This window comes from Mercenaria mercenaria, chromosome 8, assembly GCF_021730395.1.
Source record: "Mercenaria mercenaria strain notata chromosome 8, MADL_Memer_1, whole genome shotgun sequence".
Classification (NCBI taxonomy): Eukaryota; Metazoa; Mollusca; class Bivalvia; order Venerida; family Veneridae; genus Mercenaria; species Mercenaria mercenaria.
This window is the reverse complement of record NC_069368.1, coordinates 39,806,802-39,831,290: the sequence shown is the minus strand read 5'-3', so window position 1 is coordinate 39,831,290 and position 24,489 is coordinate 39,806,802. Positions and strand designations below refer to the sequence as shown.

The 24,489-nt window shown below is 35.7% G+C and overlaps 2 protein-coding genes across 4 annotated transcripts in view; one reads left to right on the top strand and one right to left on the bottom strand.

Annotated features, from left to right (window-relative positions):
* LOC123566553 (protein AF-9-like) overlaps positions 1–22,920 on the bottom strand; it is a 59,579-nt gene extending 36,659 nt beyond the window's left edge. The window contains exons 1-3 of one of the 2 annotated variants that reach the window (XM_053549752.1): positions 22,809–22,920; positions 3,678–3,868; positions 3,258–3,478 (exon numbers count right to left, since the gene is read on the bottom strand). In XM_053549752.1, the coding sequence (XP_053405727.1) occupies positions 3,258–3,478; positions 3,678–3,861 (405 nt within the window). In that variant the 5' untranslated portion in view covers positions 3,862–3,868; positions 22,809–22,920. The remainder of the gene's footprint in view (positions 1–3,257; positions 3,479–3,677; positions 3,869–22,808) is intronic. The other variant, XM_045360764.2, reaches the window with a different exon arrangement.
* LOC123566554 (F-box/WD repeat-containing protein 5-like) overlaps positions 22,918–24,489 on the top strand; it is a 62,476-nt gene continuing 60,904 nt past the window's right edge. For both annotated transcript variants that reach the window (XM_045360766.2, XM_045360765.2), the window contains exon 1: positions 22,918–22,995. In XM_045360766.2, the coding sequence (XP_045216701.2) occupies positions 22,967–22,995 (29 nt within the window). In that variant the 5' untranslated portion in view covers positions 22,918–22,966. The remainder of the gene's footprint in view (positions 22,996–24,489) is intronic.

The following is a 24,489-nucleotide window of genomic DNA, read 5'->3' as shown; positions in this document are numbered from 1 at the left end:
TGTGGTACAAATTTGAAGGTTGTAGCTACAGAAATATGAAAGTAGGTCACTAGGTCAAAATCAAGGTCAACTCATGTCAAGGTTCATCTTGCCACTCAAAAATATACATGTGGTCCAAATTTGAAGGCTGTAGCTACAGAAATGTGAAAGTAGGTCACTAGGTCAAAATCAAGGTCAACTCATGTCAAGGTTCATCTTGCCACTCAAAAATATACATGTGGTCCAAATTTGAATGTTGTAGTTATTGACAAGAACATTTTAAAAGCTTTTCCCTATATAAGTCTATATGAACCATGTGACCACCGGGGTGGGGTCATTTTTGACCCTAGGGGGATAATTTGAACAAACTTGGTAGAGAACCACTAGATGATGCTACATTACAAGTATCAAAGCCCTAGGCTTTGTGGTTTGGACAAGAAGATTTTCAAAGTTTTTCCTTATATAAGTCTATGTTAACCATATGACCCCCAGGGCAGGGCCATATTTGACCCTTGGGGTATAATTTGAACAACCTTAGTTGAAGACCACTAGATGATGTCACATACAAAATATCAAAGCCCTAGGCCCTGTGGTTTTGGACAAGAGGTTATTCAAAGTTTTTCCCTATATAAGTCTATATAAACCATGTGACCTCCAGGTCGGGGCCATATTTGACCCTAGAGAAATAATTTGAATCATCTTGGTAGAAGACCACTAGATGATGCTTCAAACCAAATATCAAAGCCCTAGGCTCTGTGGTTTTGGACAAGAAGGTTTTCAAAGCTTTTCCCTATATAAATCTATGTAAAATATTGAAATAAACAAAGGGCCATAACTCACTCATAAATTCTTGAACCAGTCTGATTTTCAGGGGGACACAACTAGGGTACCAATACATCATTCTGACAAAGTTTGGTCAAAATCCCCCCAGTAGTTTCTGAGGAGATGCAATAATGAGAAATTGTTAACGGACGGACGCACGGAATGACGGACGGACATACCACGGACGCAGAGTGATTTTAATAGCCCACCATCTGATGATGGTGGGCTAAAAATAGGGAAAGGAGCCAGCCAAAAAATAAGAGGTGTGCAAGTTTATATCATGTTAAAGACTCATGCAAGTTTTCATCCATTTATATCCTATACTTTTTGAGCTGCATCACAAGGTAAAAATGGGCATTTTTGACTATTTCAGGGGCCATAATTCTGAAAATAGGGGGCGGAGCAGAAAAAAAATAGGAGGTGCGCAAGTTCATATCATGATAAAGACTCATGCAAGGTTTAATCAATTTATATGTAATACTTTTTGAGTTAGGCGCGTCACAAGGTAACAATGTGCATTTTTGACTATTTCAGGGGCCATAACTCTGGATATAGGGGCCCGACCCAGATAAAAAATAGGAGGTGCGCAAGTTCATATCATGATAAAGACTCATGCAAGGTTTAATATATTTATATTAAATACTTTTTGAGCTAGGCGCGTCACAAGGTGAAAATGTGCATTTTTGACTATTTCAGGGGCCATAACTCTGAAAATAGGAGGTGCGCAAGTTCATATCATGATTAAGACTCATGCAAGGTTTCATGAATCTACATCAAATACTTTTTGAGCTAGGCATGTCACAAGGTGAAAATGTGCATTATTAACTATTTCAGGGGCCATAACTCTGGAAATAGGGGGCGGAGCCAGACGAAAAATAGGAGGTGCGCAAGTTCATATCATGATAAAGACTCATGCAAGGTTTCATCAATTTATATCAAATACTTTTTGAGCTAGGCGCATCATGAACTTCGGACTTGTGCTTGACAGTTCTGGTTATATGATGATAAAACTTTAGATAAAGTCTGTTGAAGTTGCATTGATAACAGTATAGCTTGACCCCTGAAAAGCTGATCTTGACTCTTGAGAATTTGATTTTGACCCTTGAAAATTTAGGCTGAAATTCAATTTCAGAACCTACCGAACACCCTGTAAAAAAATTAAAATTATTAGTCTGGTTCCTTGCAAGACACACAAAGTTGCCTGGTCACTGGAAAGACTTGTCCATAGACCATATTCTATATCCAGGATAACCGAACAGGCAGTTTGTTTAACTGAACTTGAATATTTTGTTAGTGTTTGCCAGTTGCAGAATTTTCTTCCTTAAGATGGGTCTTGGGACCCATAGATTTCAAAGTTATGAATCCCGAAGGACTCATAATTCTTTTTTCTAAACTTATCACTGGTGACCCAGATAAAAATTCTTCCGAGATTTCATGCAGACAGACATTCTGACCAAGTTTCATGCACATCAAATGAAAAAATGCAACCTCTATTGCATACACAAGGTTTTTCTTTGTTTTTAACAGGTGACCTAGTTTGTGAACCCACAAGACCCAGATTCAACTTGGGCTAAAGATCTTCAAGATAAACATTTTGACCAAGCTTCATGAAGATAGGGTCATAAACGTGGCCTCTAGAGTGTTATCAAGCTTTTCCTTTGATCTGACCTGATGACCTTGTTTTTGACCCTACATAACCCAGATTCAAACTTGATCTATATTTCATCAAGACAAACATTCTGACCAATTTTTTGACCTGACATGACCCAGATTCAAACTTGGGCTAAAGATCATCAAGATAAACATTCTGATCATGTTTCATGAAGATAAGGTCATAAACATGGCCTCTAGCATGTTAACAAGCTTTCCTTTGATTTGACTGGGTGACCTAGTTCTTGACCCCATATGACCAAGATTCAAACCTGACGTAGAGGTCATCAAGACAAACATTCTGACCAGTTCTCATGAGTTCAAACTTAAATTGTGGTCTCTAGAGTGTTAACAAGATTTTCCTTTGATTTGGCCTACTGACACAATTTTTGAACCCATATGACCCAGTTTTAAACTTGACCTAGAGATCATCAAGACAAACATTCTGAACAAGTTTCATAAAGATTGAGTCACAACTGTGGCCTCTAGAGTGTTCATAAGCTTTTTCCTTTGATCTGGCCTACTGGCCTAGTTTTTGACCCCACATGACCGTTTCAAAGTTGACTTAGGGATAATCAAGACAAACATTCTGATCAAGTTTCATAAAGATTTGATCACAACTGTGGCCTCTACAGTGTTCACAAGGCAAATGTTGACAGACACCAGACAATGAACAGTCACAATAGCTCACCTTGAGCACCAAGTGCTCAGGAGAGCTAGAAAAGGAACTGACACTTGGATATCGAGTTACCACTATAAACAATCAATTTCTCGACACAAATTGTTTTTAATAAATCAACCCTCACCCCTCCAGCTTTCAACAGTTTTTTCTTGAATTCTTCTGTTGGGTTCTGAAATGTGAGTTTCTCGCATCGTGAGTGATTGACAGGCTCTGTCATGTGCAGAAAGAGATTGTACTTAAACCTGATCTTCCTTGGCTCTGCTTTGTTCTTGAAATAAATGTCAATTGGCAACTCAAATCCTGCATATCCATGCTCAGAAACATGGTATGGTGCTTCCTTACAGACTGTAATAAAGAACACAATTTGACAATAAATAATTTCTAATGCATCAGATCTTGTTAATAATTTTTCATTCCTTACCATGCTTACATAACTTATTTACAAAATGTACTGGAAAATACTTACATCTGACCGACTACAATGTTGAGGCTGAATTAACAAAGAGAGATAAAACAACGTGTTTGATAAAATTTAATATCTTACCTCTTTTCGGATTATCAAATGTAGCATGAAGGTGGAAGACAACTTTCTCCACAAAGTTAGCAATGTTGTATTGCTCTGGTCCCCGTACATAAACAGTCCAGTCATGAGTAAATCCCTCCTTTGTTGGTTTCTGACGAGGACTTGCTCTATGACCTAATTCAATCTTTACCTGCACATCTGTCATCCTTCACCTGTGTAAATGAATACATGAAACAAATTTTGATCAACCATCTCGATAGCCTAGGAGTAAAGCGTGTGCTTTGAGTGCGGGAGGTCATGGGTTCAATCCCCGTCCACATCATACCAAAGACGTGAAAAATGGTACCAGTAGCTCCCTTGCTTAGTGCTCAGCATTAAACAAGAGGGCCCTGAAGGCCCTGTATCCCTAAACTGACCAATGGACCTTAAGATCAGATCATCAAGATTAACATTCTGACCAAGTTTCATTAAGATATGGTCATAAATGTAGCGTCTAAAGTGTTAACTAGCTTTTCCTTTGATCTGACCTAGTGACCTAGTTTTTGACCCCACATGATTCAGATTCGAACTTGACCTAAAGATCATAAAGATACCACATATAAACATTCTGACCAAGTTTCATGAAGATATGGTCATAAATGTGGCCTCTAAAGTGTTAACTAGCTTTTCCTAAAGATCATAAAGATACCACATATAAACATTCTGACCAAGTTTCATTAAGATATGGTCATAAATGTGGCCTCTAAAGTGTTAACTAGCTTTTCCTTTGATCTGACCTAGTGACCTAGTTTTTGACCCCACATGATTCAGATTCGAACTTGACCTAAAGATCATAAAGATACCACATATAAACATTCTGACCAAGTTTCATGAAGATACAATCATAAATGTGGCCTCTAGATTGCTAACAAGCTTTACATTTGATTTTACCTGGTGACCTAGTTTTTGACCCAACTTGACCCAGATTGGAACTTGACCTTAAGATCATTAAGATTAACATTCTGACCAAGTTTCATTAAGATATGGTCATAAATGTGGCCTCTAGAGAGTGAACTAGCTTTTCCTTTGATATGACCTAGTGGCCTAGTTTTGACCCCACATGACCCAGATTGGAACTTCTGAAAGATCATCAAGGTTAACATTCTGACGAAGATTCATGAAGATACAGTCATAAATGTGACCTCTAGAGTGTTAACAAGTTTTTCCTTTGGTTTTTTGACCTGGTGACCTAGTTTTTGAATTAACTTGACCTAGATTTGATTTTAACATAAAGACCATTAGGATTAACATTCTGACCAAGTTTCATAGAGATATTGCCATAAATGTGGCCTCTAGAGTGTTAACAAGCTTTTCCTCTGATCTGACCTGGTGACCTAGTTTTTGACCCCACCTGACCCAGATTTGAACTTGACCTAAAGATCATCAAAATTAATATTCTGAAAAAGTTTCATTAATATACGGTCACAAATGTGACCTCTAGAGTGTAAACTAACTTTTCCTTTCGTTTAACCTGGGGACCTAGTTCTTGATCCCAGATGACCCAGATTCGAACTTAACATAAAGATCACCAAGATTAACATTCTGACCAAGTTTAATGAAGATACAGTCATAAATGTGGCCTCGACAGTGTTAACAAGCTTTTCCTTTGATTTGACCTGGTGACCTAGTTTTGATTCCAGATGACCTTATATCGAACTTGTCCAAGATTTTATTGAGGGTAACATTCTGACCAAGTTTCATTAAGATTGGGCCAAAATTGTGACCTCTAGAGTGTTAACAAGCTTTTCCTTTGATCTAACCTGGTGACCTAGTTTTTGACCCCAGATGACCCAATATCGAAATCGTCAGATTTTATTGAGGGTAACATTCTGACCAAGTTTCATTAAGATTGGGCTAAAATTGTGACCTCTAAAGTGTTAACACTCAAATAGTTGACGAATGACGACGGACACAGGGCGATCACAAAAGCTCACCTTGAGCACTTCGTGCTTCGCTAAAAAAGTGAAACTGGACTCTTCTCTCATACACACGTGGCAATGGATTCCATCAGAAATGAGGTGTTGAGACTGATTAATATCAGTTGTAGAACTTCCTTTACAATCAACCTGTATAACTTTTGATCTCAAGCTATACTGTTTTATCCCACTCAAAACAATTCTTTCATATGACCTTTAACAGGTGGTAACTCTGGTCCAGCCGAGTAAAACCCCAAACAAAATCCTGTGACACAACTTCACATGATAAATAATATTCTTTTAAGATTTCATCACTTTAGATCAAATACTTTATGAGATACATATTTGACTAAGTCAAAGTTTTAGGCCCTTAATGCACATGTTTGACTAAGTCAAGGCCTATAACTCTGGTCTTATAGAGTGAAATCCCTAACAAAACCTAAAGTGCAAAACTCCACATGATGAACTATAGTATAAACCTATATAGTTTCAAGACTTGAGGACAATTCAAGGTTTACAGGTGTTGTTGTGTAACTGAATATCTCCTTATCTTACTTTCCTTATTTCATATTATTTTCATTTTTAAAACAACAGACACAATGTTTACACTTGTGTGTGTTTACTAGTGTAGTTTATGTGGCATACAAAATATGCAGGTCATTTCCTTAATAGCTCAAGAATATATGTATGTCCAGGATACATGATGGAACAATACTACAAAATAGGTAATCAATCAGCACTTCCAGGCTAGTTAGATAATGGTGGAAAGAAAAAAATATCAATCTTTTTCCTAGCTAATGTGGCATTTTCATGTTTTATGTAAGTCAGTTCCTGTTTTTATTTCAATGTGGACCAATACTTGACATTTTGGTAGAATTTTCAAGGCGATTCTTGCATTTATAGAAATGTAAACAAACCTTTTCTCATGTGTTCATACCCAGGGCGTTAGGTAGACCTGAGGTCAGGGACTGCATTTTGGGCGAAGTTGAGAGATAACTTCGCCTTAAAATATTTCACTTAGCCCTTCACACCCAGAAAAGCAAAGTTTCAGTTGCCCTAAAATTGGATGAAAGAAAAACATAATCGGCTATAAAGTGCGCCAAGATTATACGTCTTGGTTATGTAAAGTCTGTAAACACAATAACAGAATGTCACCGGGAGGTACGCGTGGCGAAACGTGTCCATGTTAACAAAAGATGATCACTCGATTTCAGAATGACCTCAGGTTCCAGGTTTTGATCCGAGAAAATAGAAAAAAGCTCGTATTTAACCTGCACAAAAAATACTCCTTGCCTCGGCTTGACCCGCAGAAATTTTCTTTGATGCGTCTCTAGGTTAGAAAGGTCTGCACCTTGTCAATCAAAATCCCTGTAAATTTCAATATTGTTTGCCACCACAAACGGAAGTATGGCAGTAGGCGGAACGTCGTATATTAATTAGCTACTGACAGATTCACTCGCGCCACGTGCCGACTGACACATGGTCATCTCGCTTTTTGTATTAAGTACAATAATGTCTGTCACTATCAAAGGTGTTAACTGATCAATGTGTAAAAGTTAATTGATAAACAATGCATAGAACAGCAGCCTATTATCGTGTTTGTACCACTTGTTAAATTAGCAGTATACAGAGGGGATACAAAGATAGTTTGGTGACAATAATCTGATAATGAAAGGTTTGTTGGTTCGATAATTAGTGCCTCTGATCTTTCCATTTTTTTCCGATTTCAATACATTTATGCATAATTGATTGTTTTTTTAACCATTATTATCCAGATGCAAAAATCAGGTTCACTTCTATTTAGTTCTTGAAAACGTTCATACTTGATTTATGTTTTGAACAAGAGCTGTCCGTAAGACAGCGCGCTCCACTATTCGGCGATTTGACAGTAAAATGAATATATGTCTCAATAACAGACCTCTACTTTAAAAGGAAAATACATCAAGGGGCATAATTCTGTCAAGAACACAAATTAGAGTTATTGGGATTGTTACCACACATGCAGATGATGATGGTAAAGATATATTTTGAGTTCAAGTCATTATCTTATATAGTACCAAAGTTATGTCCAGAAAACGAAATTTGTTAAAAAATTTAAGTACGAAATAGGCATAATTTGGTCAAAAATACAAATCAGAGTTATGCGGATTGTTACCACACATGCAGATAATGATGATAAAGATACATTTTAAGTTTCAAGTCTTTATCTTATATTGCATTAAAGTTATATCCAGAAAGCGAAGATTGCAAAAAACATAAGGGGCATAATTCTGTCAAAAATACAATTAGAGTTATGGGGTGGGTCACACATTAAACCGGAATCCACCTAAAAACCGGAATACACTTTCCATAACCGGAATACACTTGTATTTTTTAACTTAAAGGTATTTTTGAAGGGTTTTTGATATAATTCAATCATATCATAAATAATCAACATACGAAGGGAAAATAAAATACGTTCACGCAAAATGATTTTATACAAGATTGAAGTTTGGCGACCGCGCAGGAAATTTCCATAACCGAAATACACCCGTATTTTATTAATAAGTGGTATTTTTTAGGGTTAATTTCAGAAATCATTCAGGAAAATAAAATTCTTGAACGCAAAACGATTTTATACAAGATCGCTCGGGAAATTACCGTAACAGAAATACACCCGTATTTATCAGCAAATGGTATTTTTGAAGTGGTTTATGACTGAATTCAAACATATATATCATAAATAATAAATTTCCAAAAGGAAATTAAAATACTTTTGCGCACTACGTCTTCTACACGATTGAAAATTGGCGAGCGCAGTGGAAATTTGCGCATTCGTGAATGAATTTCCATGCCCTAAAATTCTCTAATATACACCCGTATTTATTTAATAAATCGTATTTTTAGGGTATATGACAGAATTCAATCGTATCTAAAATTAATTTAATTTACAAAAGGAAATTAAAACGCGCAAAACGATTTTATACGAGGTTGAAAATTTGCTGAGTGCACGGGAAATTTGTACACTCGTGCATGAACTACAATCACCATAATTTTGTTAACTTTCAATTTAGGTAGGTAAATTAAATCTTTCAAGTTTCGATTTTTTTAGTTCAAATTATTTCAAAATAGTCTTTTTATGCTGTAATGAAATAATCCTTTATGAAATATTACAGGTAACAGAGGAATTATTTTAACGCCATGAATGAAGAAATAATGATACTTGCATAAATTCTGAGTTGTTAAAATCCTCGTTTATTAGCTCGACTTTTCGAAGAAAAAGTAGAGCTATTGTACTCGCCCCGGCGTCGGTGTCGCCGTTGGTTAAAGTTTTTGATAAAGTCAAATATGTCTTTTACTATCAAAGCTACTGACTTGAAACTTAAAATAGTTATTTATTATCAAAGTCTACACCAGGGGAAACATTCCTCATAACTCTGGTTTGAATTTTGACAGAATTATGCCCCTTTTTAACATAGATTTTTTTGTTAATTTTTTTGATAAAGCCAAATATCTCTGTTACTATTAAAGCTTTTGACTTGAAACTCAAAATAGTTATTTACTATCAAAGTCTACACCAGGAGACACAATTCCCATAACTCTGATTTGAATTTTGACAGAGTTATGTCCCTTTTTAACTTGGATTTTTTTTACTGGCAAAGCTCTAATTCAGAGTCAAGCACTGAGAAAAGTCGATCGTGCTGTCTTACGGACAGCTCTTGTTCTCTTTCAGACCGCTCTGTATTTATTGAAGTTTAATAATAACCAATATTCTTGAACTATTCTTTAAAAACTTATTGCTTATCGTTCTGTTGAAAGTATCTTATAATAACGAACAGGCATTTTATTCCAGTGTTACCTGTCAATCAACAAGTTGAGTGGACACTGCTATACATGTCAATCAAAATATTTAAAGAAAGTTAAGGATGTTTTTACCGCTTTTTGTCAAAATAATCTGCCGTTAAGTAAATAATGCTTCATTCAGTAATATGATATATAAACCATAGACACATTTCAGAAATGCAATATTCATACAATGGCTTATGCTGTATTTGGTGACAGTTACGTTACACGCCTGGAAAGGCATACCAGGGGCAAAATGCATTAATATATAAATGTGCCTTCTGTGGTGTATCGGGAATGTCAGCTCGTAAAAAAATTCAGGCCAACGCATTTCATGTGAAACAAGAGCTGTCCGTAAGACAGCCAAGCTCGACTATTCGAAATATTGTCCCAGAAGCAGGAAAATATTACCCAAAAAGGTTAAATATCAAAAGAGTTTTAAGTTCAAAAGGGGAAATAATTTGACCAAAATGCATACCAGTTATGGGACTTGCTGCTATCAACTAGTTTTATAACCCCGAAGGCACATGTGAAGTTTCAATTCAATATCTGCATTAGTGTGGAGATAGAAACTTGCATGTAAAACTTTAACCAGAATTTTCAAAGTCCAACAGGGGGCATAATTTGCCCAAAATACATGCCAGAGTTATGGGACTTGACCCAGTGAGGTTGGTAATTGATCTAGAAAAAGAAAAAATAAGTTTCAAATCTATATGCCTTTTAGTAATAGCTATATGTACTTGCACGCAAAACTTTAACCAGAATTTGCTAAGTCCAAAAGGGGACATAATTTGGCCAAAATGAAGGTCAGAGTTATGGGACTTGCTGCTATCAACTAGTTTTATAACCCTGAAGACACATGTGAAGTTTCAAATCAATATCTGCATTAGTTTTGGAGATAATAACTTGCATGTAAAACTTTAACCAAAATTTTCTAAGTCTAAAAGGGGGCATAATTTGCTCAAAAAACATGTCAGAGTTATGGGACTTGACCCAGTGAGGTTGGTAATTGATCTAGAAAAAGAAAAAATAAGTTTCAAATATATATGCCTTTTAGAAATAGCTGTATGTACTTGCACGCAAAACTTTAACCAGAATTTGCTAAGTCCAAAAGGGGGTATAATTTCGCCAAAATGAAGGTCAGAGTTATAGGACTTGCTGCTATCAACTAGATTTATAACCCCGAAGACACATGTGAAGTTTCAAATCAATATCTGCATTAGTTTTAGAGATAGTAACTTGCATGTAAAACTTTAACCAAAATTTTCTAAGTCTAAAAGGGGGCATAATTTGCTCAAAATACATGTCAGAGTTATGGGTCTTGACCCAGTGAGGTTGATAATTGATCTAGAAAAAGAAAAAATAAGTTTCAAATCTATATGCCTTTTAGAAATAGCTGTATGTACTTGCACGCAAAACTTTAACCAGAATTTTCTAAATCCAAAAGGGGGCATAATTTGGCCAAAATGAAAGTCAGAGTTATGGGACTTGCTGCTATCAACTAGTTTTATAACGCCGAAGACACATGTGAAGTTTCAAATCAATATCTGCATTAGTTTTGGAGATAGTAACTTGCATGTAAAACTTTAACCAAAATTTTCTAAGTCCAAAAGGGGGCATAATTTGCTCAAAATACATGTCAGAGTTATGGGACTTGACCCAGAGAGGTTGGTAATTGACCTAGAAAAAGAAAAAATAAGTTTCAAAGCTATATGCCTTTAATTGATGGCTGTAACTATGTACTTGCATGCAAAATTAACCAAGGTGTGACACCGACGCCGACGCCAGGGTGAGTAGAATAGCTAGACTATTCTTCGAATAGTCGAGCTAAAAATAAAAATTATACCAAATGTACCTGTTTTTCTTAAATTTTTCAATTTGCAATAATATTGACAATTAAATGAAATTAAATAAAAGCTAATCATATATAACTGCACTTATCTTGTTAGACATAATTTGTCACATGTCACTTGTGTGTGCTTACAAATATACTCATTAATTGATATAATCAATAGGTGTGATAATCCAATCAAACTCTATCTGACAGGACTAATCAGAGGCATGTGTTTGTTGCCCCATATTCAATGGGTATTAATTGTGCTTTGGCAATAAATGCATTAAACGTTTTTTATATTTATATATTAAACATGATATAATTCTTTTGAAAACTGATTTTTCATAATATATTTTCTTCTTAAATTATCAAGTTAAACATGAAGAAATAATTCAATTAGTTCCAATAAGAAACAAACGGCCGGTCCTTTCCGATCAGTGCGGTTTATGCACTGACATAAATCCTCAAGTACTCATATTTAATTTAATTTTAATTTCAGTAAAATGTCCAGAAATAGATATTAGAGCACATTTTTCTTGTAGAAATGATAGATTCTGCTCTTAATTTATACCCCCGTTACATTCAGCCACATTCCCACTACGTTGCAAAAACTAGCAGGACACAGTAAGAACTTGTACAATGTAGAAGAAATACAGTAGACTCCGATAAGAACATGATAATTAATAATTATGGTCTCCATGAGTGTAGAGAACGCGGTCGAATTTTGGACATGTTCAAAACAAATGTAGTGAGAACGCGGTCTAATCAGGAAGCAGGAAGGACGTAGTAATGATTAACTAAAACCTAGTAGGACATAGTACAAGCATGGTGCTGACGGGAAAGGTTGCATGGCGTGCTCACTGCGCTGTCATTGCGTTCTTGCTACGTCAATGGAGTTCTTACTACAACTCATCTACGCTTGTGTGCTATGACCATGCTACGTGCATGCCACATTGTAGTATACCGCAGGGCTCCGGAATTTTGACAACTCAATCGGTCCGAAATGAAAATCCTGACATCGGCGCTACCCCACCCACTGCATTCCCAATATTACAAATTTTGTAAAACGTGATAGGGTAAAGAAATAAGCATGTCATGCATTAAAACTGAGTTACCAGTCACCGCGCGTTACCATTCAATGAAGACAGTTATTCAGTGTTCTGTGTGATCGTTACTTTGTTTAAATTTCGATGTTTTTCCGAGACAATACGAGGCATTGACACCGTGTGCGTAACTAGTCTAAAAGCCAACGCACGTGACTTCGATACCGTATACACGGCAGATACTTTGTGATGTTTCCTCATTCTTTGACGGAATTCTATAAAATACAATGCGTCAAAGTGAGTTACACGACACATTCTCTGCTAAACAGCTTCAGTATTTAAAGAATACTCTGCCGCGGACCGAATGTGTACGTTATTTGAACGTCGAGATCGAATTTCCCGCATGTATAGTATCAAAACGTCACGCGGGTTGGCCACGGATATTTCATTTCACTTACGTTGTACTTCAGTAAGCAGCTACATTTTATAAAGTTATATGTTCTCTTCTGATGTAAACAAAATTTCATTTTGAAACGTTTTTTAAAAGACCGATTTGATAAACAGTGCCACTCCGGTTTTCTTTATCATTCGTGGTTGCCCGTCCATTTTTTTTTTCTTTTTTGTACAGTCGGGTTGCAAAGACGATTTTCTGCATTTGTTTCAACTGGAGCCCCAACAAATGAATCATGTAATTTTTTTCAAATCAAGTAATTATAAAAATTATTTTTATCGGTTTTCCGTGTGATGTCTCATTAAATCAAAACCTATAATGTACAATTATAGCTCTTTGACTAAATCCAGCGACCATTTGTTTGTTACCGTGATCAAACATAGTCTTTTGAAATAAACCATCCGTCGGATTCTAAATAAAAGAAGTGGATCCCCGTCGAAATGATTTGGATCCAGTCAGAAACGTAAGGAAACCAGTCAAAAATGTTTAATACACCACAGTCGGCTGTCTGCAAACATTAAAGGATGTGCCGCGCAACACTGATTGCGTCACGCGCTAATTACGGACCGATTATCAAAGTGACAATCAGACCAATTGACACGTTTATTGATTATCTGAAGGTGCGACCAACAATTTCCTACTTGGCAGGTGATCGTGTATTGAGATATCACACCGAAATTTATACTTTTCTCCATTTTTACGGGACCGATTTTTTTCGTTTTTTCACTTCACGAATCGGTCTGAAAAGTCAACAAGAGCTGTCGGATGACAGCGCGCTCGACTATTCGAAGAATTGATTGAAGAATGGGGTCAAAATATTTCCATAGATTTTCAGACTAAACAAAAAAATGGATTAAACAAAAAGTGTTCCTGTATTTGTGGATTTTGATTAGTCTTGCACTAAATGGCAATGTGTGACCATGATTGCAAATATGTTAAGTTATATGTTAGGCAAAACATGGACTTATATGAAAAATTTAACTAATTTCTATGTCCAAAAAGGGCCATAATTCAGTCAAAATAGTTGACAGAGTTATGTACTCTTGCCTACAGATGGAAATCATGTTGATAAACTAGTGTTAAAAGTTTCAAAGCCACAGTTCAAACAGTTTTGACAAAACGCTGACTTGTAAGAAAAACTGAACAAATTTCAAAGTCCAAAAAGGGCCATAATTCAGTCAAAATAATTGTCAGAGTTATGTACTCTTGCCTACAGATGGAAATCATAATGATAAACAAGTGTTTAAAGTTTAAAAGCCATATGTCAAATAGTCTTGACAAAACATGGACATTTACAAAACAGAACCAATTTCCAAGTTCAAAAAGGGCCATAATTCAGCCAAAAAAGATGAGAGAGTTACATACTCTTGCCTATTGATAGAGACTATTATACTGAACAAGATATAAAAGTTTCAAAGCCATATGTCAAACACTTTACACAAAATATAAACTGGTACGAAAAACTTAACCAAGATTTCTAAGTCAAAAGGGGCCATAATTCAGTCAAAATGCTTGATGGAGTTATGTACTCTTGCCTACAACTGGACATTGTGATGGTAAACAAGTGTTGAAAGTTTCAAAGCTTTATCTCAAAAGACTTTGTCAAAATGTGGACTGGTACGAAAAACTTAACCAAGATTTCTAAGTCAAAAAGGGGCCATAATTCAACCAAAATGCTTGATGGAGTTATGTACTCTTGCTTACAACTGAACATGGTGATGGTAAACAAGTGTTGAAAGTTTCAAAGCTTTATCTCAAAAGACTTTGTCAAAATATGAACTGGTACGAAAAACTTAACCAAGATTTCTAAGTCAAAAGGGGCCATAATTCAGTCAAAATGCTTGACAGAGTTATGTACTCTTGCCTATAACTGGACATGGTGATGGTAAATAAGTGTTGAAAGTTTCAAAGCTTTATCTCAAAAGACTTTGTCAAAATGTTGACTGGTACGAAAAACTTAACCAGGGTGTGACGCCGACGCCGACACCAACGCCGACGCCGTGGTGAGTAGGATAGCTCTACTTATTCTTCGAATAGTCGAGCTAAAAATCGGTCCAAAACCGACAAACCGGCAAATTTCCGAAGCCCTGGTATACCGCATAAGGTTATTAATACGTTCTTTCTGTTCTTAACACATCTGTGTCACGTTTGCAGCAGGTTCTCGCCATGATTGGTTCGGATTCTGAAAATTAAGTATGAATACTGGATCCAATTCCCAATCACTTCATTTTCAATCAGCAATGGGTATTGAACATCATCAGGAATTGCCACATAATCACGGACTCAGCAGCACTGGCAGGTTGTAGTGGACTTTTGGACCTCCGTATATCCTTCACACTGCTTTTGCTTATTCCACCGCAGTCTCTCTATAAGACTGCTCTTTTTTCTTCATTGGGGCATTGGGGTGGGGTGGGGGGTCGTCGTTTATTGTAATTTATGGTTGTTAAGTGTAGATGCGGACACAATTATGTCAATATAGCTTGCAGAAGGAATGGAAAAAAAGAGGCACATGGCGTAGTATTTATAAGTAGCCGACGAATACAGTGAAAAAGTGATAAGCATATGGTTAAAGCATGGTAAGCGAGAGGTGCAATCTGACTGATTGTACTAAGAATGTAGAAAGAACACACTGGACGTCAAGAAGCGCGTGGTAAGAAAATTAGTGTGAACGTGTTCGACGCCGTGAGAACCTGGCAAGGATGTTAAAAGCGCGCAGCATGAACTTTAGAACTGCACATTTTTCGAGTTTGATCCCCGTCCCCACCGCGTCAAAATTTTCAGGAAGCAGTATAATCTTCATTTAGTGACTGTACATTATGCTTATGACATTAAACTATAAAACCATTGTTATGGCACAATGTGCTACAATTTGACAAAAACAGAATATTACAGGGACATGCAAATGTAAATTTGATTACGCTGATCAACCGGCAATGACTTTTTCCCAAAGAAATCATGATGATCTGACAGGCCAGGGATGTTCACATGGTCTATCACACTAACATAATTAATGAATTATATAGTTTTATTAAGTGTCATTAGTTCTCTTAGTGTAAATAAATTGAAATGAATACAGCAACACTTACAAATTCTGAGTCACGAAATCTAATGACAAAATGAAACACATGTCATTTATTCACTAAAACACATTACAGACTAAAACTTCGTTTCCTCAAACTCTGATAATTCGAACACCATCCTTCAATTAATCTATCGTCAGGTCCCAAACAAATTTCTTTATAATATATTTTTCGATCACTCATACTACCGATAATTCGAATAAATTTAGTCGGTCCTGATGGGTTCCAGTTACCGAAGTTTGAATGTATTTATAATTAATTAATTTACAATCGTTGTAAAGTTCTGCACAGGACTGTTGCCATTTTAAACATTCTTGATATGCCAGTTACCATTATATACTTAATTTTGATTCATATAAATGCATTATGACTTTTCTTCTGCTTAATAGCACATTTTAACCAAGGGAAACAACTTTTTTCATTTTTGCTGGAAGAGCGGTATTTTTGTTAATATGTTTGGATTTATTCAGGCAGGTGGTTTTAGCTTATAATACTGATAACTGTAATTGTCAATAGAAATTTTATATATAATATTATTTTTTTCTGAAAATATATACATATATGGTGGCCATCTTGGATTTTTCGGCCATATTGGATTTTTCGGAGTGGGTCTCATGCTCATTTTTAGTATTTTGCCCTAAAGTAGTTATGTACCAAGTTTCATGCTTTTCCCATTTTCTGAAGTATTTTTACACCATTTTACTGTACTATAAAAGGATATCTTTCTACTGATTTAAGGTAATTTCAATGAATGGTTCCCTATGTGAGACGGAAATGTTGACGCAAAGGGGCATTTTAACTACAAGTCGGTTATAGATCCACTTATTGACATTCTAACGCATTAAGTTTTGCCTTCACTACGCTGCGCTCCGTTTCGGCAAACTTAATTGCATTGGCTTGCGCGTGGTTTATGCAACACGTTTCTTTGTGTCGTCCTGGCACACACGGCAACACACAATAATAAATTTTGAAAGTGTGTGTGTTGTTTTAGTATGCGCCCAACGAGACAAAACCAAACTGATAAAGATACATAGAACGCGACAAAAAGATACTTTAAATTCGTATTTAACAGAGAGCTCGAGTAACAGAAAAACTTTCATACATTTGAAGGATTCTAAAACTTTCACTGGAAGATAATGAGGCGCAGCTGTTGGCGAGAAAGTGTTTTCTTTGCAGTGAAGAGCTATGTTAAGTTAGCCCAACAGGCCTGTATCTAAAAGGGATTTCTCTCTCTCTGTTCTGGGGGCCTTTTCTCACTCTGTCCCTCTGGAATGTCATCCAGTTGCTCAAAGTTACTTATCAATTACTTATCAAAGTTTCCAGCTAGATGGAAAAAAATGATAAAATTTTTAAAGAAATATTCTAGAATGAAATTGGAAAAGGATGCCACAAACAGGACGGATGGCAAATAACGTAACGGTGTAATCGGCTCTCCAGGGACATATCTAGCAAATTACTACCTTCGTACCTGTAAGAAATGGCAACGGTTTAATTTTTCTTTATAGGTAAGAATGTACTGAAAGTCTCTGCTACTATTTTCAATGTAAAATTACAATGCATAGCATTTTGTCAGCATGTCCAGCCTTCTTGCGAGATAGCCTTTGTCTTGAAGGTCTGTCTATAGACAATAAATAACAAAACTTATTTGGTTTTCCATAATGCAATGAAACCATGGTCATGTGACTGAAATACATGATAAAGCGATAATATTGCATAGGAAGACATCAGCAAGTACCTACATTCACTTTCATTCTACCCAGCAGGTTCTACACAAACATGGAACAATAAAACTTAACGTAGCTTTACATCATCCACAGACATTCTTCTTTACTATAAAGTATCAACACAGCTTATTGGCATGAAAATTACATTTACTAGGCGGGAAATAGCACTCTAAACTAACATGGACTACTTCCGGTGTGACCACAGAGGCAGAATCAGCTACCTTCGTTCCTTATTTGAATACTTTCACAAGAACCTGGAGCCGCTTTTAGTAATAATTAGCTTCTTTGTGACAAAGTCGTCAAGCTCGCTTTGACGCTTTGCCTTATTTCATATGAACGTCTTATTGGCTATCATCTGCATGTTTTTAAAGTATTTTTCAATATTTACAAACAAATACGATCATACTAGCAATGAATACAATTTTTCACGGTCCAATGGTTTTTATCATAAGCTTCTGAACATTGTATAAGAAAATTGCAATGAAATTGTCAACTAAAGATGTTTCAGATCAATCTACTTTCGTATACATTGACATTATATCCACTTTTATATCAATTCTAATTGGCACGGCTCCAATCCTTTTCTTTACATGAAATTTTACAAAGTAGGTCAATGTATACATGTTTTACATGCAGAATTGCTGAAATCAATAAAGTTCGACACGCTCCAGTAATTTTGCAATAAACAATAAATAAATATTTCTATCGCGTCAGCAGCTAAAAGACAAATATTTGTACAAAATATTTTTAGAATTAAATAAAAAATAAAAAAGTTATGACAAGTAAAATGAAAATCTCCGCTGGTAAAGTTTCATAAAAATCGGCCTATATTTTGTTAACTACTTCATGCAGCGGTGGGTTCTATATCAGAATTGTAATATTATGATATAATATGCAAGAATCATACGAAACAAAAACTCTTCTAAAAATTGCACAATCGTTCGGCTTATAGCCTACACTAATGCTAATAAATAGAGACTAAACACACCTGGCATTGTATTCTGTTTCTGGTGTTGGTGTGATTATATATAGTGCAGTGTAGTATTGTTGTCACATCCTATGCATATTGTGTTTCTGACCTTTTAACCCTTACCAGGCTAAGTTTCTAAAATGGACAGGTCCATCATTCAATTTGGGCAATACCATTTATCATTCGAAGGGGTGTTCACTCAAAATGTACTGACTGAATAGCGAACAGTGCAGATCATGATCAGTCTGCATGGATGCGCAGGCTGATCTAGGTCTCCACTGGTCGCAAAGGCAAAACCAATCGGTTGTACCATTGTAAGGGTTAAGGAAGACAAAAATAGCTTTTCACTTTTTTCATTTATGATTTCTCCATTTTTCATTTATGCTCCGACATGGGCCATTTTACACAATACATGCCAGACAGTCCCAAGCCTGTTAAGTGTGAGGGGTCTCTTAAAAGTTACTGAACTCCATATCTGGCTACAACTTTGAAAGTAATTTGAGGTAGACTTTAAAATTTAAATTGCAAATTTTAAAAACAATCAGCAAAGGTACTACATTCAAACTTACACATACTTTTTCTTTAATAGTTCAAGATTTTGTAATATTACTCAGTTTCAAATGTTTTAAAATATTAAAAGTAATTGGTCCATACATGGAGTTCAGTACCCGTGCAGGGCTTCCATTATGATTCAATTTCATGGAGTCGGGACTGCCTAACATTCAGATTTTGGAGTCCCTCTTAAATTTTCTTGGAGTCCTACATATTTTCACTTTGTACAGTTACCTTCAATACAATCAACATCATCATCACCATAATCATTACTATCATCACCATACTAATTGGTTCAGAACAGTGCATAAAGTAATAGAATTTAGAGAAAAGGACCACTAGATTGATTAGAAAACATCTTATTTAAAAAAAAATATTTTATTGTTTTTTAAATTTATAGCAACAGTCAGCATTTTATTAAAATCACCAGACTTACTGTTGTTCAGCTACAAAACGAAAATCCACTTAAAAAAATCTGAAGTACATTTTACTTGGAGTAGAATTATGTCAAATTACGCCATTCACCTTGCAATACCCAACATCAAAGAAAATCAATAAAGGATTGCCGACACTCCTTTTGATGTCAGCTGCCATGTGCTGGTGGAAATGTGTCAAAGATATCAGTTTTTAATAGGTCAGGAGACAAACTGGATGTTTTTTTTCTTCTAAAAATACTGTAAAAGGATTTATCATTGATGAAAATCCAAAGTAAGTAGCAAATTTATTACCAGTCAGAAAAAATGTATTAATTTAAACTGGATGTGAAATGTCATTTGCTAAAATATAGTTACTTGCTGAGGTTTTTGTGCTGAAATTATCGATATATTTTCCACAATTCAGTTACTTTGTCTTCCGACTTAGGAGCTTGTTTCACCAATTTAATCCAAGCTTTTTGTTGTCTGCAATGAATGCCTTCTAAACATGTCAGCTGATCTGGATAAGGGTTTATATTTACAGACGTTCTCTATCAGACACGATACTTTCACACTGTCACACACTTCAAACACTGCCGGCAGTTTTTACGAGGCTGTCAATCATCAAGTGTTAAACCGCTTTGATTAGTTATGGGGCGGAGCTAGTCACGTCATTTCTAGTAAAGTTACGTCACGGTGTATTGATGGTGTCGTCCTTTGAGAATATCGGAAGACCTTTGTACGCGCTGTGATATTTATTGTAGGTTAATAGACACTATTTTATTTTCCACCACGGAAAGTAGATGCAAGCGTCGGGGAAAATAAAAATAAAATCACAGTTTTGAATTTTATTTTTATTCTGGATTTTGGAGAATTAGGACCGGCGCTCCCGTAACCCAAGTTATTAAAAAACTCTGGCCTAAGCCCTTTCCGATCAGCGCGGTTTAAGTCGTGACCCGTATTTTGTCCAGAATTCATTTATAAATTGAATATTGATATTTTTATCTTAAATTATTTTCTTTTTCATTTTTTAAATGAAATGTGAAGAAACAAATAATTTCCAATAATCAACATTCCGGTATCTAGTCATGGCGACGTAAGTGTCCAACATTTCTGTAAGCTCGTCGAATTTCAATCTCGTATAAAATCGTTTTGCGTTAAAGTATTTTATTTTCCTTCTGTAAACTAATTATTTATATTATATACGAATGATTTCTGCAATTACCTGTACAAAATTACCATTTTTGGAAGAAATACGGTTGTATTTCGGTTACGGAAATTTCCCGCGCGGTCGACGAATTTCAGTCTCGTATAAAATCTTTTTGCGTTAAAGAATTTTATTTTCCTTTTATAAACTTATAATTTATATTATACACGAATGATTTCTGCAATTAACCCTAAAAATATCATTTATTAATGAAATACAGGTGTATTTCCCGCGTGGTCGCCAAACTTCAATCTTGTATAAAATCAATTTGCGGGAATGTATTTTATTTTCATTTCATATGTTAATTATTTATGATTTATATGATTGAATTATATCAAAAACCTTCAAAAATACCTTTAACTTAAAAAATGCAGGTGTATTCCTGTTATGGAAAGTGTATTTCCGGTGTATTCCGTTTTTTTTAAGTGGATTCCGGTTTAATGTGTGACCGTTATGGGGTTTGTAACCACACATGCAGATGATGATTATAAAGAAATATTTTTAATTTCAAGTCATTATCTTTTAAAGTACCAAAGATATGTCTATAAACGAAGATTTCGAAAAAATTCAACATGAAAATAATTCCAAGTATAACAACTTTGTGACCTTGGGTATAATGGGACCAGCCCCTGCACATACTTTGTTTGTATGCTGAACAATGTTTATGTGAACTTACAGTAAGATATAAGCAATAGTAACAAAGATATGACAGAAAAACAAAGGTTGTCGAAAAACTTTAACCTTAAAAATAACCTAAGTATAACACGTTGGTGACCTTGACCTTGGGAATAATGGGCCCAGGCCCTGCACATACTTTGTATACTGGACAATGTTTATGTTAGTTACAGTAAGATATAAGCAATAGTAACAAAGCTATGACAGAAAAACAAAGGTTGCCGAAAAACTTTAACCTTAAAAATAGCCAATGAAAGGTCACGCTGACGCTGAACACCGGGGCGAGTAAAATTATTGCAGCGATTTTTTTGTCACTTTGGGAAAAGGTCCAGTACCTACAGAATTGGGAAAAATCGCGGCATTTTCTCTCAATTTGGGAATTTTTGGTGTTGTTCTGTTTTTGTAATCAATAGTAATAAACACTCCAGGCAGGTCTGTACTGGTCATAAAATTGCAAGGAATCATTATTTTTTGCAAAATCAAGATCTGTTTTGCATACAAATCAATAAAATACCAAACCACTTATTTGTGACTAAACAATTTGACCGTTTTTCTTTGTCCTTGATGGAAATTGGGGAAAATTTTCATTTTTTGAATTGGGAAAAGGTCCTTTTTTGGGTACTTTATAAAGAAGGAAAAAAATTGCTGTATTGAAATTGGCTGTATTTGAAATAAATTTCGAAGTAATTTTAAAATAAAATCAAGAAATAAAATATGATTGATGCATAAGATCATGGTGAAGGAGATTTAAGTCTACATCCGTGAAGTTTAATCGGCATTTTTCTCGCAGACTGAAAATTTTCAAAATGGCGGCGGCTTAAAACAGCACGGCATGTGCTTAAATTGGATGACCTGTGATTTAAAAATAAAAATGCGACGGTCTAAATTATAATCGATTTTAATGTTTTTGGTATTATTTTGAAGCCAAAACACTGTATTAATTAAATATGTACATGATTATACTGACGAATGGACAGATTTCCTACAGAATTGGCTGGACTTTGAGCAATCATAACACGAATATTTTTTGAACTACGAGATTTGAATTTTTTTTGGACTGTCAAAAAAAGTGTTAGGGTTGGCGGCAAAAAAATAGGGTTGGTCGGGTTAGCGGAAACAAGTAACTTTTTTTTCTAGGCCTAAAACAATTTGAACGTCGGATTATTTTGACTAGAGCCACCCCTGAATTAATAGAATGTTGTTTAATATAATACTCCCTCCCATATCCTCCCCCACTTTGCGCCTCAAAGTGCCCTGTTTTTACCTCCATCCTGCCCTTTCAAATCCTAGCTGGAACACTGCTGATATCCAGGTAATTTTTTACCCCACCCACACATTTCAACGGATAATTTTTATTTTAGACGTCGCAATAACTTAACAGCCGATTTAAGGAATTCTAGCATTAAACATAAAAAATCTAATCTACCTGTAAATATATTTTTACACTTAAACCTTCCGATTTGACGATATTTACATTTTACAACTTTTTTTTCACAAAACCCACATTGGCGGAAGTTATGGTTGCGCATGTAATGGTGCTATAATTTTAGGAATTTATGATAATCACACTTTATCACGATCAATATGCCCCTGTTGTGCATTGAAAAGAGAAGGTAATTATTCGAAAGACTCTACATTTAAATACATATTGAATCTTTTAAGTTGATACATGACTAGACGATTTATTTTTGCTAGTATCTAGACAATGGGTAGGGATCTGTTCCTGTAGGAACCAAAAATTATCTTGGAGGTGGCTAGGGGCAGTATTCAATAATTGCCAGTAGTCGAACTAATCCGACGCATACGGATAGCCCTTACTTGTGTGTAATCTAACCATAACATCTAGTCAGAGTATTGTATGCAAGGATGTAGTTTGAATCGCTTGTGGTTTGAAATAAGGGTTTCCCGATGAATACAGTTTGTTTGATGGCAGTGGCTAGGGTCCGGTAACCAGACCTCTATACCCCGTAGTCTAGAGGTCCAGTTATCTGACCTCTAAACAACCCCTACAGGGCAGGCTAGAGGTCCGGTAATCAATATGAATACTGAGAATTGTGTAGTAAAATAACACAGACAACAGAGGATTGAACCCCGGACCTTGTGATCTGTAGGCAGAAACTCTAACCACGTTGCTAAAAGGTTAATCCAAATGCAAGGCTGTTGAAAGTGGCCTTATATACCTACAACCACCACACTCCTATCCTATCTAACATTGAAGGATCAGGCGTCAACTGAACCTCCTATCAGTTTCTAGCCTGAGGCATCAACTGAACCGCCTATCAGTTTCTAGCCGAGACATTAACTGATCCTCCTATCAGTTTCTAGTCTGAGACATCAACTGAACCTCCTATCAGTTTCTAGCCTGAGACATCAACTGAACCTCATTTTAGTTTCTAGCCCGAGACATCAACTGAACCTCCTATCAGTTTCTAGCCCGAGGCATCAACTGAACCTACTATCAGTTTCTAGCCTCATCCAAATGCATGAATCCGTCAAACATCCTCGTCGCCATTGTAGTAAAATACCACAGATTTTACCGAGGATCAAACCCCAGACCTCGTGATCTGTAGGCGGACACTCTAACCATGTCGCTAAAGGGTTAACCCAACAGCAAGACTAAAATAAGTCATCACGATAAGCCAAACAAGCAAGGCTACAGTGTAAATACCCTGGGATACCTTTATTTTTATAGAAAGCTTTGAATTTAACTGTTTTTATTGCAGCTTTATCCTATTAAAGAGAATTCCTATAGGTTTTTTTTCCTTTCATTGAATTTTTTCAAATTCACATGTATAATAGGAAAATTTGTCACCAGGCTTGTTTTTGTGAAAAATTGTTTTGAACACACCCACTGTTGCTGAAACTGCCAGCGATTTTTCAACATTTTCATAATTTTCTGCTTTTTTAGCTCACCTGAGCAATGCTCAGGTGAGTTTTTCTGATCGCTCGATGTCCGGTGTCTGTCATCCGTCAATATTTAGCTTGTGTATGCAATAGAGGCTGTATTTTTCAACTGATCTTCATGAAATTTGGTCAGAATGATTGCCTTGATGAAATCTAGGCCGAGTTTGAAAATGGGTCATCTGGGATCAAAAACTAGGTCACTA